Here is a 26,641-nt window from a genome sequence, read left to right as displayed (position 1 = left end):
TAACGCGGCTATAGCCGCTCCAACGCCGTAGCATGCTGCACTTTGCACCGAACGTGCAGCAATACATGTAACGCAACGTGGGCTGTGTGAACAGCCCACTTGTGTTACATTGCTGTGCGTTGGGGGAGCGTTACAGGCGCACTAACGTGTAGCCGCGCATATCAGCGGTGTCCGTTAGGTCCTAGCGCCTGCTCTATCTGGTCGCCCGCTGATCGAGGTCTGACGCTGCTGTCTGCCAGCAGGGACAGCCGGGGGGCAGCAGCGGCTGTGAGATCCGTGACACCCCAGGACAGATTGGGGGCACGGGCCCCCCCAAAATAGGGCTAGCGACGCCCCTGTGTGTATGTACAGTGCAAAGCATATTAATAACCAGGCTGTTTTTCTTGCTTTATTTTGATGCCTGAAAGAGTTCATTTCTAGGCATGGAAGTGACAGCTTCTGTCTTGTCGTGAATACAGTAAACATCACTGATAACCAAATTACAGCCATAAAAGTTTTCCTGGCAAAATACAACTTTAGAGGGCAGGGGAAAGATAGAAAAACAGCAGTAGTTGATGCATTTTAACTCTGGGACACGTAAAGAGTATCTGAGATGAAAGGTTCTATACTTACCTGGGGCTTCCTCCAGCCCTCTTGAGACCACTCTGCCCCTCGCTGTCTCCCCCCGGCCCAGTACTCTAGTCAAGTTAAGCTTCGTTGCGCAGCCCAGCCATGCGTGCACCCCAGTTGTACCCCCGTGGCTGGGAGCGTTCTGCACCTGTGCGGAGCGACTCGGCCAGAGTACCGGGCCATCCAGCGGGGGACCAGAGCATCCCAACAGAGGCATAGCAATAGGGGTTGCAGAGGTTGTGGCCGCATCGGGGCCCTTGGGCCAGAGGAGCACCAAAGGGCCCCCCCTCAACTACAGTATTAGCTCTCTATTGGTCCTGTGCGTCGTATCAATTGTTATTTATAGAATGCTTGGGAGGGCCCCATTGTAAAACTTGCATCGGGGCCCACAGCTCCTTAGCTACGCCACTGACTCCCGGGGAGGAAGTAGGCTGGAGGAAGCCACAGGTAAGTATAAAACGGGAGACTACTTTCATCTCAGGTTTCCTTTAATAGGCTGCCACTGAACAGAGACAATAAAACATTCAATCTACTTTGTAAATCTTTAAATATAAAATAAAACCATGGGATGGCTAAAAAGGTCATTTTTTAGGAAAGAAAGGATAAAAACAATTGTTCATCTCATCAGTTAATTTTCATTGAGATTGTTGTTCCTGGAAAAATAAGACATTCCCCTGAAAATAAGCTCTAATACATGTTTTGGAGCAAAAATGTATATAAGACCTTGTCCTATTTTCAGGGAAACACAGTTTTATGAGGATTGAATTACTTTAGAATTTGGAACCTAATGAACTTGGATAGAAAGCTATTGCACAACAGTCTATTTCTGTTCCTGATGTAGTTTATTAAGTGAATGGGAACCGCATTTAAAAAAAAAATGAAGCCAATACTTACCTAAGGGGAGGGAAGGCTCTGGGTCGTATAGAGCCTTCTGTCTCCTCTCTCGGTGCTCTCTATCTGATGCTGGCTCCTCCCCGTTTCAATCCCCCGTCGAAAAGGTATTTGGAAGTCTTCGGGAGCGGTGACCTCCCGAAGACGTGCGGCTCCATACTGCACAGGCGTGAGCGTGCAAGAGAGCGTGCTTGCGCAGGCGCAGTACAGGGCCGCCCTTCTTCAGGAGCACTCGGGCTCCCTGAAGACTTCTGAAGCCTCCTTCGGCCACATAAAGCAGTATTTGACTAATTTAGTCAAATACTGCTGCCGGAGGAGCCAGCACTGGAACGAGGGGACCAGGAGAGGAGCGAGAAGGCTCTATAGCAGGGGTCCCCAACCTTTTTCGGCCCGGGGACCGGTAACCGTCCAAAATTTTCTCTGGGGCCCGGGGGGGGGGGGGGGGGGGGTATTCGCGGCGGCACAGCAAGCACAGTTGCCCCAGTATAGGGAGTCTAGGTACCCCGGTGCGGCTAGTATAGTGCCCTAGTATAGTGCCCAGTGTCCCCCAGTATAGCTAGTATAGTGCCCCAGGATAGCTAGTATAGTGCCCAGTGTGCCCCAGGATAGCTAGTATAGTGCCCCAGTATAGCTAGTATAGTGCCCAGTGTGCCCCAGGATAGCTAGTATAGTGCCCAGTGTGCCCCAGGATAGCTAGTATAGTGCCCCAGGATAGCTAGTATAGTGCCCAGTGTGCCCCAGGATAGCTAGTATAGTGCCCAGTGTGCCCCAGTATATCTAGTTTAGTGCCCCAGGATAGCTAGTATAGTGCCCCAGTATAGCTAGTATAGTGCCCAGTGTGCCCCAGGATAGCTAGTATAGTGCCCAGTGTGCCCCAGGATAGCTAGTATAGTGCCCCATGTGCCCCAGGATAGCTAGTATAGTGCCCAGTGTGCCCCAGGATAGCTAGTATAGTGCCCCATGATAGCTAGTATAGTGCCCAGTGTGCCCCAGGATAGCTAGTATAGTGCCCCATGATAGCTAGTATAGTGCCCAGTGTGCCCCAGGATAGCTAGTATAGTGCCTAGTGTGCAGCTAGTATAGTGCCCAGTGTGCCCCAGTATAGCTAGCATAGTGTCCCATGTGTAGCTAGTATAGTGTCCCATGTGTAGCTAGTATAGTGCCCCATGTGTAGCTAGTATAGTGCCCCAGTGTAGCCCCCCTCCCCCTGCTTCCGTTACCTGTTATGAGCTGGCGGCCGCTTCCTGTCACAGATTCCCCCCGTAGCCGCTCTGAAGAATGCAGAATCTCCCATTGCAGCAGCGCTTCCGGCGCAGCTGCTGTAAGGAGGGAAGAAAGCGGGGCAGCGCCGGTTTCCATGGTAACGGCGATCGTCGCTACAGGAAGCCGCTGCCCCGCTTTCTTCCCTCCTTACAGCAGCTGCGCAGGAAGCGCTGCTGCAATAGGAGATGCTGCATTCTTCAGAGCGGCTACGGGGGGAATCTGTGACAGGAAGCGGCCGCCAGCTCATAAGGTGACAGGAGCGGCGGCCGCGGGGGGAGGGGGGCGAGAGGCCAGACCCGCCGCGACCCAGCTGGCAACTGCCCACGGACCGGCAGTGGGTCGCGGCCCGGTGGTTGGGGACCCCTGCTCTATAGGACCCAGAGCCTTTCCTCTCCTTGGGTAAGTATCTGTCATTTTTTTAAATGTGGTTCCCATTCACTTTAAGGCTGCTTACACACTAAGACGTTACAGGCGCACGTTAGTGCAGCCTGTAACGCTCCCCAACGCACAGCAATGTAACACAAGTGGGCTGTTCACACAGCCCACGTTGCGTTACATGTAACGCTGCACGTTCTTAAGGAAGTGCAGCATGCTACGGCGTTAGAGCAGCTTAAGCCGCGTTAGACTGTCTGCACATGCGCAGTAACGTTGGGGAGGAGCGGAGAGCGGCCAGGCACATGGCTAATTAATATTCACTGCACGTTGTGACGTGCAGTGTTTGCTTCTAGGAGCAGCCGCTCTGTGCGGTGATTGGTCGGCGGGACCACGTGATGCCGCATGCGCACAAGAGTACTCATCACGGACGCCAGAGTGAGCTGCACAACGCGGCTCACTCTGAAGTCCACAACGAAGAGCACCAGGCGTCGCGTTAGGTGCACGTTATGCGACCTTAACGTGGCACCTAACGCAACGTCTTAGTGTGCAAGTAGCCTAAAAGAACAAACCTCAAATATGAGCTTGATAACACATGAATGGGGCCTGGTAATGAGGACATCATTGTTATGATTCCTCTGGGCGCCCATTTAGGTGACAACTTCCTGGGCTGGCTAGGTGGTTGAGTTGTGGTTTTCTGCTGTATCCTGTTCCATCACATCCTTCCATGATGTAACTAACCGAGGCATATGATAGGTCAGTTAAAAATAGTTACTTGGCAAATTTTTTGGTATCTTCTTCAACAGATGATAGCCTAGGAAACTCCTTAGGTCGCCTATGCCTAAAAACAGCCCTGCCTGTGCACAGTGAAAGCCTGCAGGTTTGTTAAGGGGCCCATACCCTAACCGATTTTTCCCACCGATACACAGCCGATTCGATCACTCTGATCGAATCGGCTGTGAAATCGCCGCGCAAACGCTGACCGAACGATTGATTTCAGTCCGAAATCGATCGTTCCCATCCTGTCCGTGCAGAAGATTTCGCTCAATTGCCGGCGGGTCGGGAGTGCGTCGATAGCAGCGTTCGAATGCCCAATGACCGACACAATACAGCGGCAATACATTACCTGTTCCGCCGGCGCGAGTCCCCACTGTTACCGCTGCTCCGTCTCCACGCTGGGCTCCGAGTCCGGCAGGCTTCACTTCTTCCTGTCCCGGCAGGAAGTTTAAACAGTAGAGCACCCTGTACTGTTTAAACTTCCCCGGACAGGAAGTACCGTGATTCGTGAAGCTGGAGGAGCCCAGACCGGAGAAGAGACAGCGGAGACCGGGGGACTCGCGCCGGCCGGATCAGGTAATGTATAGCTGGCGTGGGGGCGGCGGTTTCAGCAGCAGCTCCACAGATGGTGAATCGATTTCATGCTGAAATCGATTCACAATCTGTTTGCAGTAAAGGCAGCCATACGATCCCTCTCTGATCAGATTCGATCAGAGAGGGATCTATCTGTTGGTCGATCTGATGGCAAATCGACCAGTGTATGGCTACCTTTACTTGAACGATAAAGCCGTATATATTTTTTTTGCTTTATTTTTGTAGGCTGATAACATCCCTGAGGCATTGTAGCTAACTTCGCAGGTCGGAGGTCCATTGATGAAGGACAGAAGATTGCCCTGTGATACTTCTGGGTTCTGAGTGGAGCTCTGTCATTCAAGTGGAGATGCGCACGTTTCAGCGCGCGCGGCCTCCTGCAAAACCCCGCTGCCCACGACTTCACGCCAATTGGCATGGAGCGGTCGGCAAGCAGCTAAAGAGGAACTGTAGATAAAATAAGATAATGATTCTTTTTTACAATGTGCATTTTTAGATTATTTAGTCAGTGTTATTTAGATTATTTAGTCTGTTATTGTAAAATCTTTCCTCTCCCTGATTTGCATTCTGAAATGTATCACTGGTGGTGACACCTTTAGTTCTGCCAGGTGATCTGTACGGAATGTTCGTTGCTGAGAGTTCTATGCAAGGAGCGAGATGCTGCTTCCTTGGCAGTCGGAAAAAGCCGTTATTTCCCACAATGCAACGGAGATCACAGACAGGACCACAGTGTGATGTCAGTACCATAGTCATGACATCACACTGTGGGAGGGGTTTCACCACAATGTCAGCCATACAGAGCCCCCCCCCCCCCCCCCCCTGATGATTTATTCAAGAAAAGGTAAAGATTTCTCCTGGGAGTATCAGCTACTGATTGGCGTCAAGTTCAATCCTTGGCTAAAGTTCCTCTTTAACTATATATCCAAGGATAGTTTTCATTGAAAATATTGCTAAAAACACACGGCACACTTTCAATTTACCGAGTCGCAGCGGGTGAAGACGTTTTTGTGATACTTGGGAAGTGCTTTTCTAATCTCAATAAATCTCTGTAAATACAAGATGCACTTTCCTATTCTATACAGCTTATTAACCCTTTCCAATTCTATGTGGCACTACGTCCCACACTAGCATTTACTCCTATTGCACCAATCTGTGTTGGACATGCCGGTAGCCCGACACAGGAAAAACTTGCTGCCGCTAGATGGCGCTGTTGCCGATCACGTCCAGCATATCACCATCTTTATCTGACCAAAGTGTCAGACATCCAATTGCCGCCAGCCTCATCCACCGCCGATGCACTCGCTATCCCTCCCAATTTCACCAATCGTGGTGGTGCTGCTGCCGGGACAGGTCTGGCACGGCGTCTACCTATGTGGATCAAAGTGTCAAAATGATGCTGACGTTAATGGGAGGGGGCGGAGCTACAGCATGTGAGCTGGCATTGGACATGCCCCCATCACTGATGCTAAATAGAGAGCTTCAAATCCTTGCATCCCGATCCCCTGGAAAAAATTAGGTGCTGTGGAGGACGTAACCGAACGGGAAAAGGATTGATAGTGATAATGTTTTGTATAACATTGCATCATTCTCTAATATTTGCAGTTTACACACTACACTCAGCATTCTAAATGATTTCACAGAGCAGGCAAATTAACTTTTCAACTTTCCTCTGCAGAAAAAACTAAATACAGTGACAGACACTTGAGATAATAAGCTTCAGAAGACAGAGCTCGCTGCAACTTTGAAAGTTGTGGAGCTCAGATAAGCTCTTTTGCATAGATAACAACTGGAGTTTCTTAACTCTTCCTGTACTGGAAACAATATTAGGCTCATATCTCTCTTGCTAATGTTGTATTTCTTAGATGTACACCACATACAAATCATTATATCATAAGTTTATTTTCACTTCAGATTCCCTTTAAAGCAAACCTGATCTGAAAATTAAAAGTCAGAATAACCATACACACATCATACTTACCTCCCATGTAGTCTACTCCTCAATCTCTTTCTCCTCTCCTGTTTGTCCGCTGTGATCAATAAAATTCTCTGTCCTCCATTTTGAAAATGGCCATTACCACATAACAGCTTCCTGGTCAGCACACAGTTAAACTGTAATATCGCCCACTTGAGGGAAACATGGACATTACCTTGCACATCAGTTGTCCTTTCAGTTATAACTGACAGCATCTGAAATATAACTGACAGCAGCTGATATATTTCAGTTTTGACCAAATCTTGTCAAAACTGGATCATTGTGAGAAGAAAATGGTGAGCTTCTGAGAGGAACTGACGGTGAGGTAAGTATGTAATACTCATTTGCAGGTACATCATGTGTTTGTTTTAAATCATTTTACTCAGTTCATTTTCCCTTTAAATACAAGCTTAGTCAAGTCATGCAGTCTCCATGCAGATTTAGAGATTAAATCCAAGATAAATATGCTCCTAATTGTCATTCACATGTGCCAAGAAAAAGCCTTTGTGTTCCTTTTGACGTCTTTATGTATAATTATGTGCATATCAGAAGGAGGCGTTTCTTTTTTGACCAAACTTATGGAAGGCCCTTGCTGTTTGTAAAGCTGTGATTCCTGGGCACAGATGCTCAGTGATATGGGGAGTATTCCGTCCTGCATGCAAATATACAGCCAATTGTATGCAGCTTGTAACTGGACCAATCAGTGTCACTAGATACGCCCAGTTCTGAGGTGAGCCTCATTTATACAGTGGTGTGAAAAACGATTTGCCCCCTTCCTGATTTCTTTTTCTTTTGCATGTTTGTCACACTTAAATGTTTCTGCTCATCAAAAACCGTTAACTATTAGTCAAAGATAATAATTGAACACAAAATGCAGTTTTAAATGATGGTTTTTATTATTTAGTGAGAAAAAAACCCTCAAAACCTACATGGTCCTGTGTGAAAAAGAAATTGCCCCCTGAACCTAATAACTGGTTGGGCCACCCTTAGCAGCAATAACTGCAATCAAACGTTTGTGACAACTTGCAACAAGTCTTTTACAGCGCTCTGGAGGAATTTTGGCCCACTCATCTTTGCAGAATTGTTGTGATTCCGCTTTATTTGAGGGTTTTCTAGCATGAACTGCCTTTTTAAGGTCATGCCACAACATCTCAATGGGATTCAGGTCAGGACTTTGACTAGGCCACTCCAAAGTCTTCATTTTGTTTTTCTTCAGCCATTCAGAGGTGGATTTGCTGGTGTGTTTTGGGTCATTGTCCTGCTGCAGCACCCAAGATCGCTTCATCTTGAGTTGACGAACAGATGGCCGGACATTATCCTTCAGGATTTTTTGGTAGACAGTAGAATTCATGGTTCCATCTATCACTGCAAGCCTTCCAGGTCCTGAAGCAGCAGAACAACCCCAGACCATCACACTACCACCACCATATTTTTCTGTTGGTATGATGTTCTTTTGCTGAAATGCTGTGTTACTTCTACGCCAGATGTAACGGGACATGCACCTTCCAAAAAGTTCAAATTTTGGCTCATTGGTCCACAAGGTATTTTCCCAAAAGTCTTGGTAATCATTGAGATGTTTTTTAGCAAAATTGAGACGAGCCTTAATGTTCTTTTTGCTTAAAAGTGGTTTGCGCCTTGGATATCTGCCATGCAGGCCGTTTTTGCCCAGTCTCTTTCTTATGGTGGAGTCATGAACACTGACCTTAATTGAGGCAAGTGAGGCCTGCAGTTCTTTAGATGTTGTCCTGGGGTCTTTTGTGGCCTCTCAGATGAGTTTCTCTGCGCTCTTGGGGTAATTTTGGTAGGCCAGCCACTCCTGGGAAGGTTCATCACTGTTCCATGTTTTTGCATTTGTGGATAATGGCTCTCACTGTGGTTCGCTGGAGTCCCAAAGCTTTAGAAATGGCTTTATAACCTTTACCAGACTGATGGATCTCAATTACAGTACTTTTGTTCTCATTTCTTCCTGAATGTCTTTGGATCTTGGCATGATGTGTAGCTTTTGAGGTGCTTTTGGTCTACTTCTCTGTGTCGGATAGCTCCTATTTAAGTGATTTCTTGATTGAAACAGGTGTGGCAGTAATCAGGCCTGGGGGTAACTACAGAAATTGAACTCAGGTGTGATAAACCACAGTTAAGTTATTTTTTAACAAGGGGGGCAATCACTTTTTCACACAGGGCCATGTAGATTTGGAGTTTTTTTTCTCACTAAATAATAAAAACCATCATTTAAAACTGCATTTTGTGTTCAATTATGCTATCTTTGACTAATAGTTAACGTTTTTGATGAGCAGAAACATTTAAGTGTGACAAACATGCAAAAGAAAAAGAAATCAGGAAGGGGGCAAATAGTTTTTCACACCACTGTATATGCCAGCCGGAATTAGCATGGATGACCACCGCTGCTATGTAAGTCAAAAAGAGGTATCATCTCTAAAGCACACTGGACCTGAGAGGGATATGGAGGCTGCCATATTTATTTACTTTTAAACAATACCAGTTGTCTGTCCTGCATCGGTATGAATCACACACCCGAAACAAGCATGCAGCTAATCCAATGAGACTTCAGTCAGAGCACATGATCTGCATGCTTGTTCAGGGCCTATGGCTGAAAGTAGTAGAGGCAGAGGATCAGCAGGATAGCCAGGCAACTGGTATTGTTTAAAAGGAAATAAATATGGCAGCCTCCATGTCCCTCTCGTTTCAGGTTCCCTTTAAAGAGAGTCTGAAGCGAGAATAAATCTCGCTTCAGACCTCATAGATAGCAGGGGCATGTGTGCCCCTGCTAAAACACCGCTATCCCGCGGCTTAACGGGGGTCCCTTCACCCCCAAATCCCCTCCGTACAGCGGGGGAGCGCTTCCGCATTGGGGCAGGGCTAACCACCGCAGCCCTGCCCCACGTGCGTCTGTCAGACGCGTATCTCCGCCTCTCCCCCGCCCCTCTCAGTCTTCCTTCACTGAGAGGGGCGGGGGAGAGGCGGCGATGCGCGTCTGATAGACGTGACTAGAGGCAGGGCTGCAGCCGTTAGCCCTGCCTCCAGGAAACAAAAATTTCACGACCAAGTTTGCGAAAAAAGGTTTGCAGGGGTGGGGTCGGGGGTGAAGGGACCCCCGTTTAGCTGCGGGATAGCGGCGTTTTAGCAGGGGCACACATGCCCCTGCTAACTATGAGCTCTGAAGCAAGATTTATTCTCGCTTCAGAGTCTCTTTAAGTCTCAGAAAGCCATTTTGTAGTATAAAGCAGCTCCCCTCATAGGTCAGTAGAGCTGCTGAGTGGGATAGATGTCCCTCTCTTGGTTTGCTGTCTTCCTTCCTTGCACCGAAACTGGCCAACAATGGTTTTTAAAGCGGGAGTGTCACCATAAAAATCAAATTTCAACAGTAACTGGCCTGAGTGTATTAAGTGATAAAGATGCTAATCCTGCATTCAAAACTTTTCAGCTGTTATGGTTTGGAGTTATCACATACCTTAGGAGCACTGGCCCTTTAATAGCCATTGGCATTCAGTTGAATGCTGGGGGTTCTTTTTATCTATAATATATTCCTCCTCTTCCCTCTATTACCCTGCCTAGCTGAAACACGATTCTCTGCTCACTTGTGTTTACAAGGAAGGCTGAGGTGACTAAGCGATTGGAGGAGAAAAGAAAAAAAAGTTAAGGGAAGAAATGACATCAGGATTTAGCCTCAAACTGTGGGCAAAATATATGGTTCCCACCAGGAACAGAATTCTCTTTATTTACTATATAAAATTCACTGAAATCAAAACGTGGACAGTACAATACATGTGTTGTGTAAGTAGATCAAGTATTTATCTACTTATATACAGTATGTGTTTTTTTCCCTGGCTAATCCTCCTGCTCCCTCAAAGCCGTCCCTGAACAAAACCGCCAAGATGTTTACTAGAGTAAACATCTCAGTGTTTTTCTCCTGGTAGGGAGGGGAGGTAACTATAACTTTCTTTTACAGGAAGGCTGTTGCATTTTAAGTAACAGGCTGGAGATCTGCTTTAACGTTTACGGCTGTGTTTGCTATCTGCACGAATATCAAACATTCTAAAAATAGGATGTGGCTGCAGAACACAGGAGTGAAAGGAAATTCTATTGTTTAGCTGCTCACTAATGCCCTGTATTTTATTAATGGTGTAAGTTTTACTGCAGCGACGGCGGCGGAGCCTGCACAGTGTATACTCCATCACGTCTGCAGGGAACGAATATGGTGCAGCTTCTGCTATTATGTCCAGGCAAAAGTTCACCTCTTGTAACCTCCATCCACCACCCAGACCGAAGCTGAATGTCCGCAGCAACTTCCCCATTCCCCCACAACATTCTGATATTCAGAAAATAATGAATAAAATATCGCTGTAAATAGACAGTGAGGCAATTACAACAGCCCTTAACCATTTTAGCCTTTTGGATGTGACTTTCGCGTCCAAAAGGCTGCTGCTGCAGTGCTGCAAGCTCCCGCGCCGCCCCCCGTTAGCCCGGAGATCAATGAATGGGAACATAGTTCCCATTCATTGATCTAAGTCCCCAGTAGAAAAACTGACAACCTCTCAACAGAGGCTGCTGTCTTTCAGAAAAAATAAATAAATCACGTCCTCCTTATAGTTCCTGTAAGCGAGCATGCTCGCTCACAGGATAGAAAAACTAAAAAATCACTGTGGCCATCTTGTGGCCAAATATTACAAAAAGACACAATAAATTAGCTTTAAAATTAACTTTTTACCCGCCACACCCACAAAATAAGGGTCTGAACTTTTAAATATGCATGTGAAGAGGGTATACAACCAATATTTTTTTTTTAATTATAAGCTTGTAAATAGTGATGGACGCAAAAGTAATAAAAATGCTCCTTTATTTCTAAATAAAGTGTTGGCGCCATACATTGTGATAGGGACATAATGTAAATGGTGTAACAACCAGGACAAATGGGCAAATAAAATACGTAGATTTTAATTATGGTAGCAGTTATTATTTTAAAACTGTAGTGGCCGAAAACTGAGAAATAATGAATTTTTTCCATTTTTTTCTTAATATGCCTGTTAAAATGCATTTAGAAAAAAATAATTCTTAGCAAAATGTACCACCCAAAGAAAGCCTAATTGGTGGCGTAAAAAACAAGATCTAGATCAATTCATTGTGATAATTGGTGATAAAGTTATTGGCGAATGAATGGAAGGTGAAAATTGCTCTGATGCATAAGGTGAAAAACGACCGAAGGCTGAAGTGGTTAAAGCAAATGAAGTGCTGCAGAACTGGGCAATAAAGGCTTTACAGGAATTGAAAGTAAATAGGAATGGGGGGGGGGGGGGGTAAGTATCAGCCAGATACTTACCTAAGGAGAGGAAAGGCTCAGGGCCCTGTAGAGCAGAGTTCCCCAACCCTGTCCTCAAGGCCCACCAACAGTACATGTTTTGCAGAAAACCACAAACATTCACAGGTGAAGTAATTAGTGTCTCAGCAGAGCTGATTAACTACCTCTGTGAATTTCCACAAAACATGCACTGTTGGTGGGCCTTGAGGACAGGGTTGGGGAACAATGCTGTAGAGCGTTGCCGCTTCTTCGGAGGTCTTCGGGAGCTCCCGAAGACGAGTGGCTTTGTACTGCGCCCCGCCACCCTCCTGGCACCCGCAGAGCTCCAGTCGCTCCCCCGCCGCCCCCGGCATCCGCAGAGCCCCCGGTTCACCCCCGGCACCTGCAGCTCTCTGTCTCCCCGCCCCGCACACAGCGCTGCCGAGCCTCCTCGCCATGCTACGCCGGTGCTGCCAGCCTGACCTCCTTCTCCTCTGCTGCGGCAGCCCGGCCAGCCATCACCCGCAGAGCTCCTGCCGAGGCAGCCTACGGTGCGGCCGCATTGTGGCTGATGGAACAAACTGCATGCACCTAGCGCTGAGAGGGGGGCTCGGGGGGCGGCCCCTCCTATTAGCTGCATCAGTGCAGAGGGGGATGCGAGGCGGGGATGTGTGAAGTCTGCTGTACCCTTGATAACTGCAGAGCTGTCCCAACACTGCACAAAAGCCCACTGCCTCCCTGCCTCCTCCAGCCAGACCTGCAAAACTACACCGCCCCCCAACACCGGCCCAATCCCTGGCAGCTCCTCTCCATACCTCTCTAACCCACGCAGCATCCTGGCACTCTCCCTGCAGCCTTCTGGACCACTGCGCCTGCACTAGCGTGCTTTCTCGCATGCAGGCACAGACTTCTGAAGCCTCACGCATCCAAGATTCAAACGGTGAGCCGGCACTTAAAGGGGAACTAAAGTAAGAGGTATACAGAAGCTGCCATATTTATTTCCTTTTAACCTCCCTGAGCTCGAGCTAAGCCGCCTCGGAGGATTTCTCAGGCCCTGGTGGGCCGATTTGCATAATTTTTGCACTTTGCGTGTACAAACCGATCGCCGCCGCTCCGCGCCGATTTGCAGCTACCCGCCGTGCCGCCCCCCCAGACCCCTTGCGCAGCCTGGCCTATCAGCGCCAGGAGGCGTGGATCAGGACTCCCCCGTGCGCCATGACGTCGATGACGTCATCCCGATCATCGCCATGGCGATGGGGGAAGCCAAACAGGAAATCCCATTCTGAACGGGATTTCCTGTTTTGCGATCAGAAGGGGAGGGGGATGCCATTGCAGAGTGGCGATCATGTGGCTAGCGCTAGGCTAGCTACATGATTTAAAAAAAAAAAAAAATTAAAGTGTTGCGCTGCCAACTGGCGGTTTTAATAGACCGCCAGGGAGGTTAATCAATACCAGTTGCCTGGTAGCCCTGCTGATCCTCTTCCTCTAATACTATTAGCCATAGCCCCTGAACAAGCATGCAGCAAATCAGGTGTTTCAGACTTTAAAGTCAGATCTGACAAGACTAGCTGCATGCTTGTTTCTGGTGTTATTCAGATACTACTGCAGAGAAATAGACCAGCAGGGCTGCCAGGCAACTGGCATTGATTAAAAGGAAATAAATATGGCAGCCTCCGTATACCTCTTACTTGAGTTCCCCTTTAAATGAGGGGACCATGAGAGGAGAGGGAAGGCTCTGTAGGACCCATAGCCTTCCCTCTCCTTAGGTAAGTATCTGGTTTATTTTTATTATTTTTTTTAGATTCCTATTAGCTTTAAGTTTATACTATTACATAAACATAAAAAATAAAATAAAAAATTACTGCCCAAAGAAAGCCTTTGTCCCGCAAAAAATAATATATGCAGTACATCATTTCAGTGTGCTAAGTAGTGATAAAGTTATTGGCGAATGAATGGGAATAGCGTGATGGGAAAATTGCTGTGGTTTTGAAGGGGAAAAACCTGTAGTATGGAAGTGGTTAAAGAGACTCTGAAGCGAGAATAAATCTCGCTTCAGAGCTCATAGTTAGCAGGGGCATGTGTGCCCCTGCTAAAACGCCGCTATCCCGCGGCTAAACGGGGGTCCCTTCACCCCCAAACCCACCCCCGTAAAACTTGGTCGTAGATTTTCTCTTCCTGGAGGCAGGGCTAACGGCTGCAGCCCTGCCTCTCAGCAAGTCTATCAGCGGCGCATCGCCGCCTCTCCCCCGCCCCTCTCAGTGAAGGAAGACTGAGAGGGGCGGGGGAGAGGCGGAGGTACACGTCTGATAGACGCGCGGGAGGCAGGGCTGCGGCGGTTAGCCCTGCCCCAATGCGGAAGCGCTCCCCGGCTGTACGGAGGGGATTTTGGGGTGAAGGGTCCCCCGTTAAGCCGCGGGATAGCGGCGTTTTAGCAGGGGTACACATGCCCCCGTCTATCTATGAGGTCTGAAACGAGATTTATTCTCGCTTCAGACTCTCTTTAACTTTACCATTGTTTATCTTCGTAAACTGTAACTAAACTTTTGTTATGTAGTTCTAACAATTGAGAAATATTGTTAATTATTTGATACGTTTTAGTATAATTCAATAAAAAGATCCCCCCCCCCCCTAAAAAAAAACACCAACAATACCTGAGGAGCAACTGATCACCATTCTATCCGCAGGTGCAATAGAAGTGAACGGGGTTCCATTGATGGCAAAAGAATGACCCGAAGCTCCATTCAAGTGAATAGGGCTGCAGACTGCAACTTTAGGGCAGTACTGATTGGTGATCAAAGCACCGATCACTGCTGTAAAAAATATGGACTCTTTATAAATATGGTGATGCTTGAACAGTATATCTTTTTTAGTTAAAGTGGACACTAAACTCTTGCACAGGACAGAAGGAAAATGCACCCTGTATGTATTTAGAGAGTTTAGCCTGTCTACACGTGTGACTAATCACAAGTATGATTTGATCTCTCAGCTGGCTACCTCTGTAGAGTAGCTAATTTGTAAAGCTCCAGGCTATCCTCTCTCCACCTGCAGAGCTCCAGGTTATCCTCTCTCCACCTTCAGAGCTCCAGGTTACCTTCTCTCCACCTGCAGAGCTCCAGGCTATCCTCTCTCCACCTGCAGAGCTCCAGGTTACCCTCTCTCCACCTGCAGAGCTGCAGGCTATCCTCTCTCCACCTGCAGAGCTCCAGGTTACCATCTCTCCACCTGCAGAGCTCCAGGTTACCATCTCTCCACCTGCAGTGCTCCAGGTTACCCTCTCCACCTGCAGTGCTCCAGGTTATCCTCTCTCCACCTGCAGAGCTCCAGGTTATCCTCTCTCCACCTGCAGAGCTCCAGGCTATCCTCTCTCCTCCTGCAGAGCTGCAGGCTATCCTCTCTCCACCTGCAGAGCTCCAGGTTACCATCTCTCCACCTGCAGAGCTCCAGGTTACCATCTCTCCACCTGCAGTGCTCCAGGTTACCCTCTCCACCTGCAGTGCTCCAGGTTATCCTCTCTCCACCTGCAGAGTTCCAGGCTATCCTCTCTCCTCCTGCAGAGCTCCAGGTTACCCTCTCTCCACCTGCAGAGATCCAGGCTATCCTCTCTCCTGCTGCAGAGCTCCAGGCTATCCTCTCTCCACCTGCAGAGCTCCAGGTTATCCTCTCTCCTCCTGCAGAGCTCCAGGGTATCCTCTCTCCACCTGCAGAGCTCCAGGTTACCCTCTCTCCACCTGCAGAGCTCCAGGCTATCCTCTCTCCACCTGCAGAGCTCCAGGGTACCCTCTCTCCTCCTGCAGAGCTCCAGGTTACCCTCTCCCCACCTGCAGAGCTCCAGGCTACCCTCTCTCCACTTGCAGAGCTCCAGGCTATCCTCTCTCCACCTGCAGAGCTCCAGGTTATCCTCTCTCCTCCTGCAGAGCTCCAGGCTATCCTCTCTCCACCTGCAGAGCTCCAGGTTACCCTCTCTCCACCTGCAGAGCTCCAGGCTATCCTCTCTCCACCTGCAGAGCTCCAGGGTACCCTCTCTCCTCCTGCAGAGCTCCAGGTTACCCTCTCTCCACTTGCAGAGCTCCAGGCTATCCTCTCTCCACCTGCAGAGCTCCAGGATACCCTCTCTCCAACTGCAGGGCTCCAGGTTATTCTCTCTCCACCTGCAGAGCTCCAGGTTACCCTTTCTCCACCTGCAGAGCTCCAGGCTATCCTCTCTCCACCTGCAGAGCTCCAGGTTACCCTATCTCCACCTGCAGAGCTCCAGGTCACCCTCTCTCCACCTGCAGAGCTCCAGGTTATTCTCTCTCCACCTGCAGGGGTCCAGGTTACCCTCTTTCCACCTGCAGAGCTCCCGGTTATCCTCTCTCCACCTGCAGAGCTCCAGGCTATCCTCTCTCCACCTGCAGAGCTCCAGGTTACCCTATCTCCACCTGCAGAGCTCCAGGTCACCCTCTCTCCACCTGCAGAGCTCCAGGTTATTCTCTCTCCACCTGCAGAGGTCCAGGTTACCCTCTCTCCACCTGCAGAGCTCCAGGTTATCCTCTCTCCACCTGCAGAGCTCCAGGCTATCCTCTCTCCACTTGCAGAGCTCCAGGTTACCCTCTCTCCACCTGCAGAGCTCCAGGTTATCCTCTCTCCTCCTGCAGAGCTCCAGGCTATCCTCTCTCCACCTGCAGAGCTCCAGGCTATCCTCTCTCCTCCTGCAGAGCTCCAGGTTACCCTCTCTCCACCTTCAGAGCTCCAGGTTATCCTCTCTCCACCTGCAGAGCTCCAGACTATCCTCTCTCCACCTGCAGAGCTCCAGGTTATCCTCTCTCCTCCTGCAGAGCTTCAGGCTATCCTCTCTCCACCTGCAGAGCTCCAGGCTATCCTCTCTCCTCCTGCAGAGCTCCAGGTTACCCTCTCTCCACCTGCAGAGCTCCAGGTTATCCTCTCTCCACCTGCAGAGCTCCAGACTATCCTCTCTCCACCTGCATAACTCCAGGTTATCCTCTCTCCACCTGCAGAGCTCCAGGCTATCCTCTCTCCACCTGCAGAGCTCCAGGTTATCCTCTCTCCACCTGCAGAGCTCCAGGTTACCCTCTCTCTACCTGCAGAGCTCCAGGCTATCCTCTCTCCACCTGCAGAGCTCCAGGCTATCCTCTCTCCACCTGCAGAGCTCCAGGTTATCCTCTCTCCACCTGCAGAGCTCCAGGTTACCCTCTCTCCACCAGCAGAGCTCCCGGTTACCCTCTCTCCACCTTCAGAGCTCCAGGTTATCCTCTCTCCACCTGCAGAGCTCCAGGCTATCCTCTCTCCACCTGCAGAGCTCCAGGCTATCCTCTCTCCACCTGCAGAGCTCCAGGCTATCCTCTCTCCACCTGCAGAGCTCCAGGCTATCCTCTCTCCTCCTGCAGAGCTCCAGGTTACCCTCTCTCCACCTGCAGAGCTCCAGGCTACCCTCTCTCCACCTGCAGAGCTCCAGGCTATCCTCTCTCCACCTGCAGAGCTCCAGGCTATCCTCTCTCCACCTGCAGAGCTCCAGGTTACCCTCTCCCCACCTGCAGAGCTCCAGGTTATCCTCTCTCCACCTGCAGAGCTCCAGGCTATCCTCTCTCCACCTGCAGAGCTCCAGGCTATCCTCTCTCCATCTCCAGTTTACTCCAGCTGGCACCTGCAGAGCTTCGGTTTTCTACTTTGCTGCCCACCTGGCGCCTGCTTTAGTTCTCCTTCTGCAATAGCAGAGCTCCAGTTGTCAATTTAACACCCACTGCATACCTGCAGTTCTCTGGTATATCATCTACTCCTAACCTGGCAGCTGCAGATCTCCACCTTGCCCTCTGCTGCCCACCTGCAGAAAACCAGTTTACTCACTGCCACCCACCTAGCACCTGCAGAGCTCTATTTCACACTCTGCCATCCTCTTCACATCTACAGGGACTGAGCTCACACTCTGCCACCCATCCACCTAGCCCCTGCAGAGCTTTGGTTACCTTTCTGATGCCCACCAAGCACCTTCAGAGTTCTGGTTCACCCTGTGTCACTCATCCGGCATCTGCAGAGTTTCCGGTTCACCGTCCAATTGACAAGCTCCAGTTTACCCTCTGTACCTATCTGGCACACGCAGAGCTACCTTACCCTCTTCCCACATACTTAACTACAATTGCTCCCCTTCCAACCTACACAGCTCACTTTTCTGCCCCTCAATTGGTACCTGCACAATTCACATTTTTCCTCTGCCATCCACCTGGCACCTGCACAACTCCAGTTCAACCTCTTCCAACCACATGGCACTTGCAAAGCTCCAGATCACCCTCATTCCCTTAGCTTTCACCTGCAGATGTCTAGTTTACCCTCAAACCCCTTACCTGGAACCAGCCACCTGCAGAGCTCCTGTTCACCCTTTTCCACTCACCTGGTACCTGAAAATCTCCAGCCCACCCTCTGTCTCTTAACTGGCACCTGCAATCTTCCAGTTCACCCTTACCAGGCACTCGCTGCAGTTCACCTCCAGCTACTCACCTGACACCTGCAGATCACCACTCCACATCCTGTCACTCTCCTGGTACTTGCAGTAAAACCTCTGCCACCCACCTGAAATCTGCAGAGCCCCGATCCCCTCTGCCACCTTCAGCCCACCCTCTGTCCCTAAACTGACACCTGCAAACTTGCAGTTCACCCTTGCTTGGCAAGGCACCACTCTCTGCAGCCACACCTGGCACCAGCAGATCGCCACTCCCCGCCCTGCCACCCTCCTGGCATCCGCAGAGCTCCAGTCGCTCCTCCGCCGCCCCCGGCATCCGCAGAGCCCCCGGTTCACCCCCGGCACCTGCAGCTCTCTGTCTCCCCGCCCCGCACACAGCGCTGCCGAGACTCCTCGCCATGCTACGCCGGTGCTGCCAGCCTGACCTCCTCCTCCTCTGCTGCGGCAGCCCGGCCAGCCATCACCCGCAGAGCTCCTGCCGGGGCAGCCTACGGTGCGGCCGCATTGTGGCTGATGGAACAAACTGCATGCACCTAGCGCTGAGAGGGGGACTCGGGGGGCGGCCCCTCCTATTAGCTGCATCAGTGCAGAGGGGGATGCGAGGCGGGGATGTGTGAAGTCTGCTGTACCCTTGATAACTGCAGAGCTGTCCCAACACTGCACAAAAGCCCACTGCCTCCCTGCCTCCTCCAGCCAGACCTGCAAAACTACACCGCCCCCCAACACCGGCCCAATCCCTGGCAGCTCCTCTCCATACCTCTCTAACCCACGCAGCATCCTGGCACTCTCCCTGCAGCCTTCTGGACCACTCACTTTTATTTTTATTTTTTTTGTTTTTACTTGTCCCATCCCCCTTTCCTCCTCTCCTGTCTCTCTCCATCCCCCCCCCCCCCCCCCCCCTCTGTCTCACTCTCTCTGTACCTCTCAGCTTCTCTCTCCTCCAAACACATCCCTGTATCCCTCATCCTCTAGGTAGCTCTGCATTCTGGTCACTTCTCATTGCCCTATCTCCTCTGCCCCCAAGTCTTCCTTCCTGAGACTCTCTCAACCCCCCTTTGTCCCCTAGGCTTCCTTCCTTTCCTTCCCGAGACTCCCTCAACCCCCCCTTGTCCCATCTACTCCCTAAGCTTCCTTACTGAGACTCTCTCAACCCTCCTTGTCCCATCTGCCCCCTAGCCTTCTTTCCACAGACTCCCTCAACCCCCCTGTCCCCTCTGTCCCTTAGGCTTTCTTCCTGAGACTCTCCCAAACCCCTTTGCCCACCAGTCCTAGTCCCTGTGCTCTTTCCTTGAACCCCACCACCAACCCCCCTTGCGCCCCTGCCCTAGTCCTATTTGGACCCCTGTGGTCTCTCCTTCACCACCAACTCCCCTTGCGCCCCTGCCCTAGTCCTATTTGGACCCCTGTGGTCTCTCCTTCACCACCAACCCCCCTTGCGCCCCTGCCCTAGTCCTATTTGGACCCCTGTGGTCTCTCCTTCACCACCAACCCCCCTTGCGCCCCTGCCCTAGTCCTATTTGGACCCTTGTGCTTCCCCCTTCACCACCAACCACCCCTTGCCCCCCTGCCCTAGTCCTATTTGGACTCCTCTCTTCCCCCTCTCACCCCCTCCTCCCCATTTAAGCAACCCACCTGTCCTCCTGGCCTGACTCAATATGCAAGTTTCATTTGCCTGCACTGAGCAAACCTTGAGAAGCAGGACAAGCGAGGACCGTCTTTGCCCCAATCGCCCCTCTGGAGGGCAAAGCGGGGGTAATGGGATGCAAATCAAGCAACGCACGCCCCCCTTGGCTACCAGGAACTCTACCCAGGTGCTGCCGCTGCTCTCGAGCATCCTGCGGGAGTCCACAGTCAAGGCTACAGGTATGAAATACAGGTAAGCGGATTCTGGGCGCTCAGGATTGGGACACTTCAATGGGGTGACCCCTCCTATGGGAAGGTGACATTCTGCTATGGGTATCTGTATCTGAGTCTGTCTGCTGGTGCGTATCCCAGCTGTGTATCATCATCATGAATGTACAGTACCACAACTGGTGCCAGACTGGTCTTGTGTATATGAAATAACTGCTGTGTACTGGATGAGGGCTATACTTGCCTGCAGAGTGTATACTGTAAGTCTTGTACATTGCCAGTGACATTGCCTGTGCACAGAAATTCATACACTTAAGGAGTGTGATTTATAGTCCTAGGAAGCGAGAACTGGAGCCAAAGTGATGCTGTTGCCCCAAGCAGGCTTTAAATGAGATAAGGGTTGTGACTGGTTGTTTCGGGTAACTGCACCATCCAATTTCTCCTAATAGCCTCTGCCTATCATCAGCTGCGAGGTATGATTTGGCTGTACTGAAGTAGAAAGCAAACAGTAAATACATATTAACCCTACTTTACAGTTTGCAGGTGCAGAGGATTGACTCTGATATAGCAGCTGAAGCGATCGTATACTTGTGAGAGTGTACTGAGATACAGTTCAGAGACAGCCAGCATATACGTAGCTGAGTTACTGCTGATTAGATATACCTGGGATGACAATTATATGTAGTGTGTGCAAGACATTGTGCAAAAGGTAACCTAGTGCTCATATACCTCTGTGATAGTGCAGGTGTTCATTGACACCTGTGTGGGTGTACAACTTAGAAAACATTTATATGCCTGAGGTAGAGCTAGTGTACATGGGATGGTTTTGGTGCATACTAATGAGAACATCATTTACACCTGAGATAGTATTTGTGTATACTTAAGATGACATTTATATACACCTGAGACAGTGTTGGTGTATTCCTAAGATCACGTTCATACACACCTGAGATATTAGCATATACCTAAGATAATGTTCATATACACCTAAGATAGACTTGGTTTATACTTTAAAAGAATGTTCACAAACATCTGAGATAGTGTTGGTGCATACCTAAGATAACTTTCATATACACCTGAGATAGAGTTGTTGTATACCTAAGATAATGGACACCAGGGATAGTGTTGGTGCATACCTAAGATAACTTTCATATACACCTGAGATAGAGTTGTTGTATACCTAAGATAATGGACACCTGGCATAGTGTTGGTGTATACCTAAGATAATGGTCATATACGTCCATATAAACCTGAGATGGCATTGGAGTATACTTAAAGAGATACTGTAGGGGGGTCGGGGGAAACGAGTTGAACTTACCCGGGGCTTCTAATGGTCCCCCACAGACATCCTGTGCCCACGCAGCCACTCCCCAATGCTCCGGCCTCGCCTCCCGTTCACTTCTGGAATTTCAGACTTTAAAGTCTGAAAACCACTGCGCCTGCGTTGCCGTGTCCTCGATCTCGCTGATGTCACCAGGAGCGTACTGTGCAGGCCTAGTATGGTCTGTGTCTGAGCAGTATGCTCCTGGTGACATCAGTGGGAACAAGGACACAGCAATGCAGGCACAGTGGTTTTCAGACTTTAAAGTCTGAAATTCTAGAAGTGAACCGAAGGCAGGGCCGGAGCATCAGTGAGTGGCTGCGTGGGCACAGGATGTCTGCGGGGGACAGTTAGAAGCCCCGGGTAAGTTCAACTCATTTTCCCCGACCCCCCTACAGTATCCCTTTAAGATAACGTTCATATACACCTGAAATGGAGTTGGGGTATACCTAACATAATGTTCATATACACCTGAGATAGAGTTGGGGTACACCTAACATAATGTTCATATACACCTGAGATAGATTTGGGGTACACCTAACATAATGTTCATATGCACCTGAGATAGAGTTGAGGTACACCTAACATAATGTTCATATACACCTGAGATAGAGTTGGGGTACACCTAACATAATGTTCATATACACCTGAGATAGAGTTGGGGTACACCTAACATAATGTTCATGTACACCTGAGATAGAGTTGAGGTATACCTAACATAATGTTCATATACACCTGAGATAGAGTTGGGGTACACCTAACAATGTTCATATACACCTGAGATAGAGTTGAGGTACACCTAACATAATGTTCATATACACCTGAGATAGAGTTGATGTATAAGATAACATTCCTATGAACTTGAGACAGTGTTGGTGGATACCTAAGATAATGTTCATATACATCTTAGATAGTGTTGTTATCAGACCATGTAGTTGTACATACCTGGGATAGTGTTAACACTTGCCTGAGATGGTGTTTATATGCATCTTGCTGATGTACCTCATGTAGTGTTCACATAGTGCCTGAGATCCCTGAGATTTTGATGGTATGTATCTGAGATAGTATTCATACAAACCTGAGATAATGCATAGCAATTATATCATGTTGATGTATTCCTGGGCTATGCATGGTTGAACAAGTCCTGAGAAACATGAGGTCTGTCTGAAACAGTGCTTAGACAATGCTGATGTACACGTGTTGTTAAATACCTAAAATCGCGATAAAGATTTTTTTGCTAAGACATACCTAATAGTATTGAGACATACTTGAAGTCTTTAGATGTACATGAAATTGTACAAATATATACCTGAAATACTGAAGAGACTTACTGCAGACATATACCTACAGTATTTTACCCCGAACAACCCAAACAACTGCCTGACTGATATTTGTATGTCCCTCTTGTGCCATGAAGAAGACTGCTCTCATGGACTACACAAGACCTCTGAAGGTGTCCTATGGCATCTCTCACCATGACGTTAATATCCTTTATGTCCTGTAAGTGATGTAGGGCCTCCATGGATCAGTTTTGTTTCTCCATTATATGCCTAGGAGGCTCGATTGAGGTCTGGGGAAATTGGAGGCCAGAGAAAATGTGATCACCAGAGCAGGCCAACTTCTTCTGCCGCTCCATAGTCCTGTTCTAAAGCTCACATTTCCATTCTCTTAGATCGATTCAGACAGGCAATTTGTATCCTTATTGGAAGAAATTAACCTTGATCTTGTTGTCTCATTGGTTCTTTTTTTTTCTTTTTTTTTGGGGGGGGGGGCAGTTTTTGGTAGGCACTAACCACCCCATTGCAGGTACACTCATTAACACCAGCTGTTTTGTAAATGCTTTGACCCATTTGTCCAGCCATCACAATTTGACCTATGTCTCTATGCTCCAATCTATTGCCACGGCTCTGAGCCCGGCCCACATGGTCTTCACCTATAGACAAGCCCCCGCGTGAACAGGACATGTTATTTGTCTCCTGACTATGGTTATCCTCAGGTCTTAACGTGCAAGGCATACAGACTGCAGTAGAGAGGACAATAACCCGCCAGAACCCCACTGAGGCAATTAACATAGTTCAATAGTTCATAAGTATCACACAGGGTTATTACCTTGATCCAGGAGGATGAGGCCCTCAGCGTTGATTGCCAGTAATGACAGATGTATCAGGAACAGGCAGTGAATGATCCAGGCAATATATGAGAGCGTTCATGCAAGGTCCACATGGAAGGTTATTCAAGAAACAGGCAAGGATTAGGTCAAGTATGTCCAGAGTGTCCAGTAACAATAAGCAATGGTCGGTCCAGGTAGCATGTAAGAGTATCCAGCAACAGGCAGATGTCAGTCCAGGTGGCAGACAAGAGTGTCCTAGTAACAGGCAGAGGTCGGTCCAGGCAGCAGACAAAAGTGTCCAGTAAACAGGCAGAGGTCGGTCCAGGTGGAAGGCAAGAGTATCCAGTAACAGGCAGAGGTCGGTCCAGGCAGCCCTCTCCATAGGTGAGTATCAAACATTTTTTTTTAATTCACTAAAATGAATTGTATTGTAATCAACCCCTCTGTCTTTGAAGCTGTAAAACAAAGCAGAAATAATGACCCTTTTACATTTCCTGCAGTAAAACCTTATCTCAAGCTGTCTGTCAGTTTATAGGCGGTTTAAGTGCTACAGAAATGTGACCCATATTGATCCAGAGGGCCGAGAAGCGCAGAGAAGCTCTTTTGCATACATAACTGAAGTTTTTTTTAACTCCTCCTATACTGGAAAACAATATGAGACTACATTTTCTTTGCTGCTAATGTTCTATTGCTTAGCTGTACTTCACATACAAGTCATTATCTCATAAGTTTATTTTCACTTCAGGTTTAAACATCATATTTTCTAAGATGTGTATTACTTTTGTGGTTTACAGAAAAATAAAAAGAGATCCTCTCCCCCCCCCCCCACCCTCCTTCGGTAGAGGGGGGCTCCAGAATGTATTTTTTGGCACTTCCCAGCCACAGATCGGACGTAGCTAGACACAGTCGCAGGGCTGACCTCCAAGGTGCTCAAGCTAAACATTGTGATCGGCAGAGCGAGCGCTGATCATATCCCTGTCATAATGATGAGGCTTTCTGTGATGAATTACCCTGATAACCGGCACCTCAGCTGATCTGCCAAGGTCTCCGCCGCTGCGCTCAGATCACAACGTTCCCTGCCTCCTCAATAAATGGTACAGAACAGTTACACAGCGTCTAGACCGGGGCCGCCACAAACACCAACCTAAAGTGCAGGACGACTCCAGGAAAGCTGGATCTGAGGAGTGAGGAGTAAACGATTAGCTTTACAGCAACACTTTTATAAACACTTTCGGATGACTTCATTGTAACATAACTTCCGGTTTTATGTCGGTAGTTTAAAGGGGTTCTTTCGCGAAAAAAGTAGGCAGTTAAAAAATGTGACAGATGACAGGTTTTGGGCCAGTCCATCTTTTTAAGGGGGATTCTCAGGCTTTCTTTGTTTTCAACAGCATTTCCTGAACAGCAGTTTAACTGCCAAAATAGCAAGATACCAGCCGGCTTCCCTAATCACTTGCACACTATTATGTCAGTTAGATTTTGCAACTGTTGTTCAGGAAATGCTGTTGAAAACAAAGAAATCCCTGAGAATCCCCCTTAAAAAGATGGACTGGCCCAAAACCTGTCATCTGTCACATTTTTTAACTGCCTACTTGTTTCGCGAAAGAACCCCTTTAAAAAGCACATAGACTTTGGCCTCAATTCACTACGCTTATCTCCTGTCTTTAATAACTCTTCTAGAGTTGTTACCATGGTGATAAGGCATGTAGTATTCAGGAAACATTTTACCTCAGGCAAGCCTAACGTTAACTCTTCTGTCTTTAAATTAACTCTCCAATCCTTAAAATAACTCCAGAGTTAAAGACAGGGGGCCATATGCAATTCACTTTTTCACCTGAGTTTTCTCCTAGGTGATATTTTCATAAGTGGTCATAAAATGCTATTTAATCCACTAGCAAGCATGAAAATGCTCAAAATATTTTTGATAGTACTTCTTCAACAACTTTTTGGTACTTTTTCAGTTGTAAAATGCTGAAAATTTACTTTAGAGAGAAGATGAAAATTATCTCCTAGGAGATAACTCAGGTGAAAAAAAATAATTGCATATGGGCCAGGGTGTTAATTAACTGCATGTGAAAATAACTACAGAGGAGGTAAATTAACTACAGAGGAGGTAAATTAACTACAGAGGAGGTAAATTAACTACAGGAGAGGTAACTTAAGGAATGAAGAGGTAAGATAACTCTCTCACGTGTGGAGGTAAGTTTTCTCTTGCTTTATTATCTCTAGCATGATCTTAGTGAATTGAGGCCTTTGTTTCTTGAGGTCGGGGCTCTGGGCAGGTTTTGAGTCCAGACAGGTTTATTGATATCTGGCGTGTGACCATTATCACTTCTAATCGTAATTACAGCACTTTTTAAAAGTCCCATCCCTCTGTGGCCGATGCCAGAGGAGAGAGAGCTCAAGGCAACTTATTCATGCAGTGCTATTAAAAAAAAAAAAAAAAAACCTCTATAACTGAAAATAAAAATATGAGACTATTTTCTTTGCTACTAATGTTCTATTAAATACCACACATACAATTCATTATATCATATTTTTTTTTCTTTGCTTCAGTGTCACTTTAAATAGCACAGGAGCTACCAAAACTTTGGAAATCCGTATAAATAATTAATTATTATAGAAAACTCATTTTTTTCTGGAGAAAAAAATATGTCAAATTTAATTAGATATTATAAATATTAAAAAAGCTGTTCCTGATTAAAGTGATGTAGTACCAACTTTGCCCTATTCCTCAAGAGGGATCTGCTTTTTTAAATTCCCTTTTGGAATACTTGCAATTCTGTAGACTGATATCTGCACCTTTTTAAATAATTTGTTCTAAAGTTTTGCCTAAGACATAGATGGTGAATGCACAGTGCAGCCATATTGATCAGTTTGAAAGCCTCATGGGTTTCGGAATAACAGAGCTTAAAGTGAACCTCCAGACTAAAAATCTACCCAGCAGCACTTTCTTTTTCTTATTCAAGTCTCATTTTTGCCTGCACAGAAGCTGAGCTCCGCCCCATCAAAGAAAACTGCCTGGGCATTTTTCCCCTGATGCTGTGCAAAGCATGATGGGATTTTCTATGTTGTTGTTCTCGTTGCCTAGCAACTGAGAGGGGTGATCAGGACACAAGACAGTTGAAACTGTGTCTCAT

The 26,641-nt window shown here is 48.0% G+C and overlaps 1 protein-coding gene across 5 annotated transcripts in view; it reads left to right on the top strand.

The window, feature by feature from the left end:
* Positions 1 to 26,641, top strand: part of KCNAB3 (potassium voltage-gated channel subfamily A regulatory beta subunit 3) — a 169,639-nt gene that overhangs the window by 46,854 nt on the left and 96,144 nt on the right. For 2 of the 5 annotated variants that reach the window (XM_068274013.1, XM_068274010.1), the window contains exon 1: positions 19,119 to 20,095. The exons of the other annotated variants lie outside the window; for them this stretch is intronic. In XM_068274013.1, coding sequence (XP_068130114.1) covers positions 19,875 to 20,095 — 221 coding nt within the window. In that variant the 5' untranslated portion in view covers positions 19,119 to 19,874. Of the gene's footprint in view, positions 1 to 19,118; positions 20,096 to 26,641 lie in introns of those variants that run through there. 5 annotated transcript variants of the gene reach the window in all.

This window comes from Hyperolius riggenbachi, chromosome 3 (genome assembly GCF_040937935.1).
Source record: "Hyperolius riggenbachi isolate aHypRig1 chromosome 3, aHypRig1.pri, whole genome shotgun sequence".
NCBI lineage: Eukaryota > Metazoa > Chordata > Amphibia > Anura > Hyperoliidae > Hyperolius > Hyperolius riggenbachi.
The sequence above is the reverse complement of the archived record's forward strand: the minus strand, read 5'-3'. Positions and strand labels throughout refer to the sequence as shown.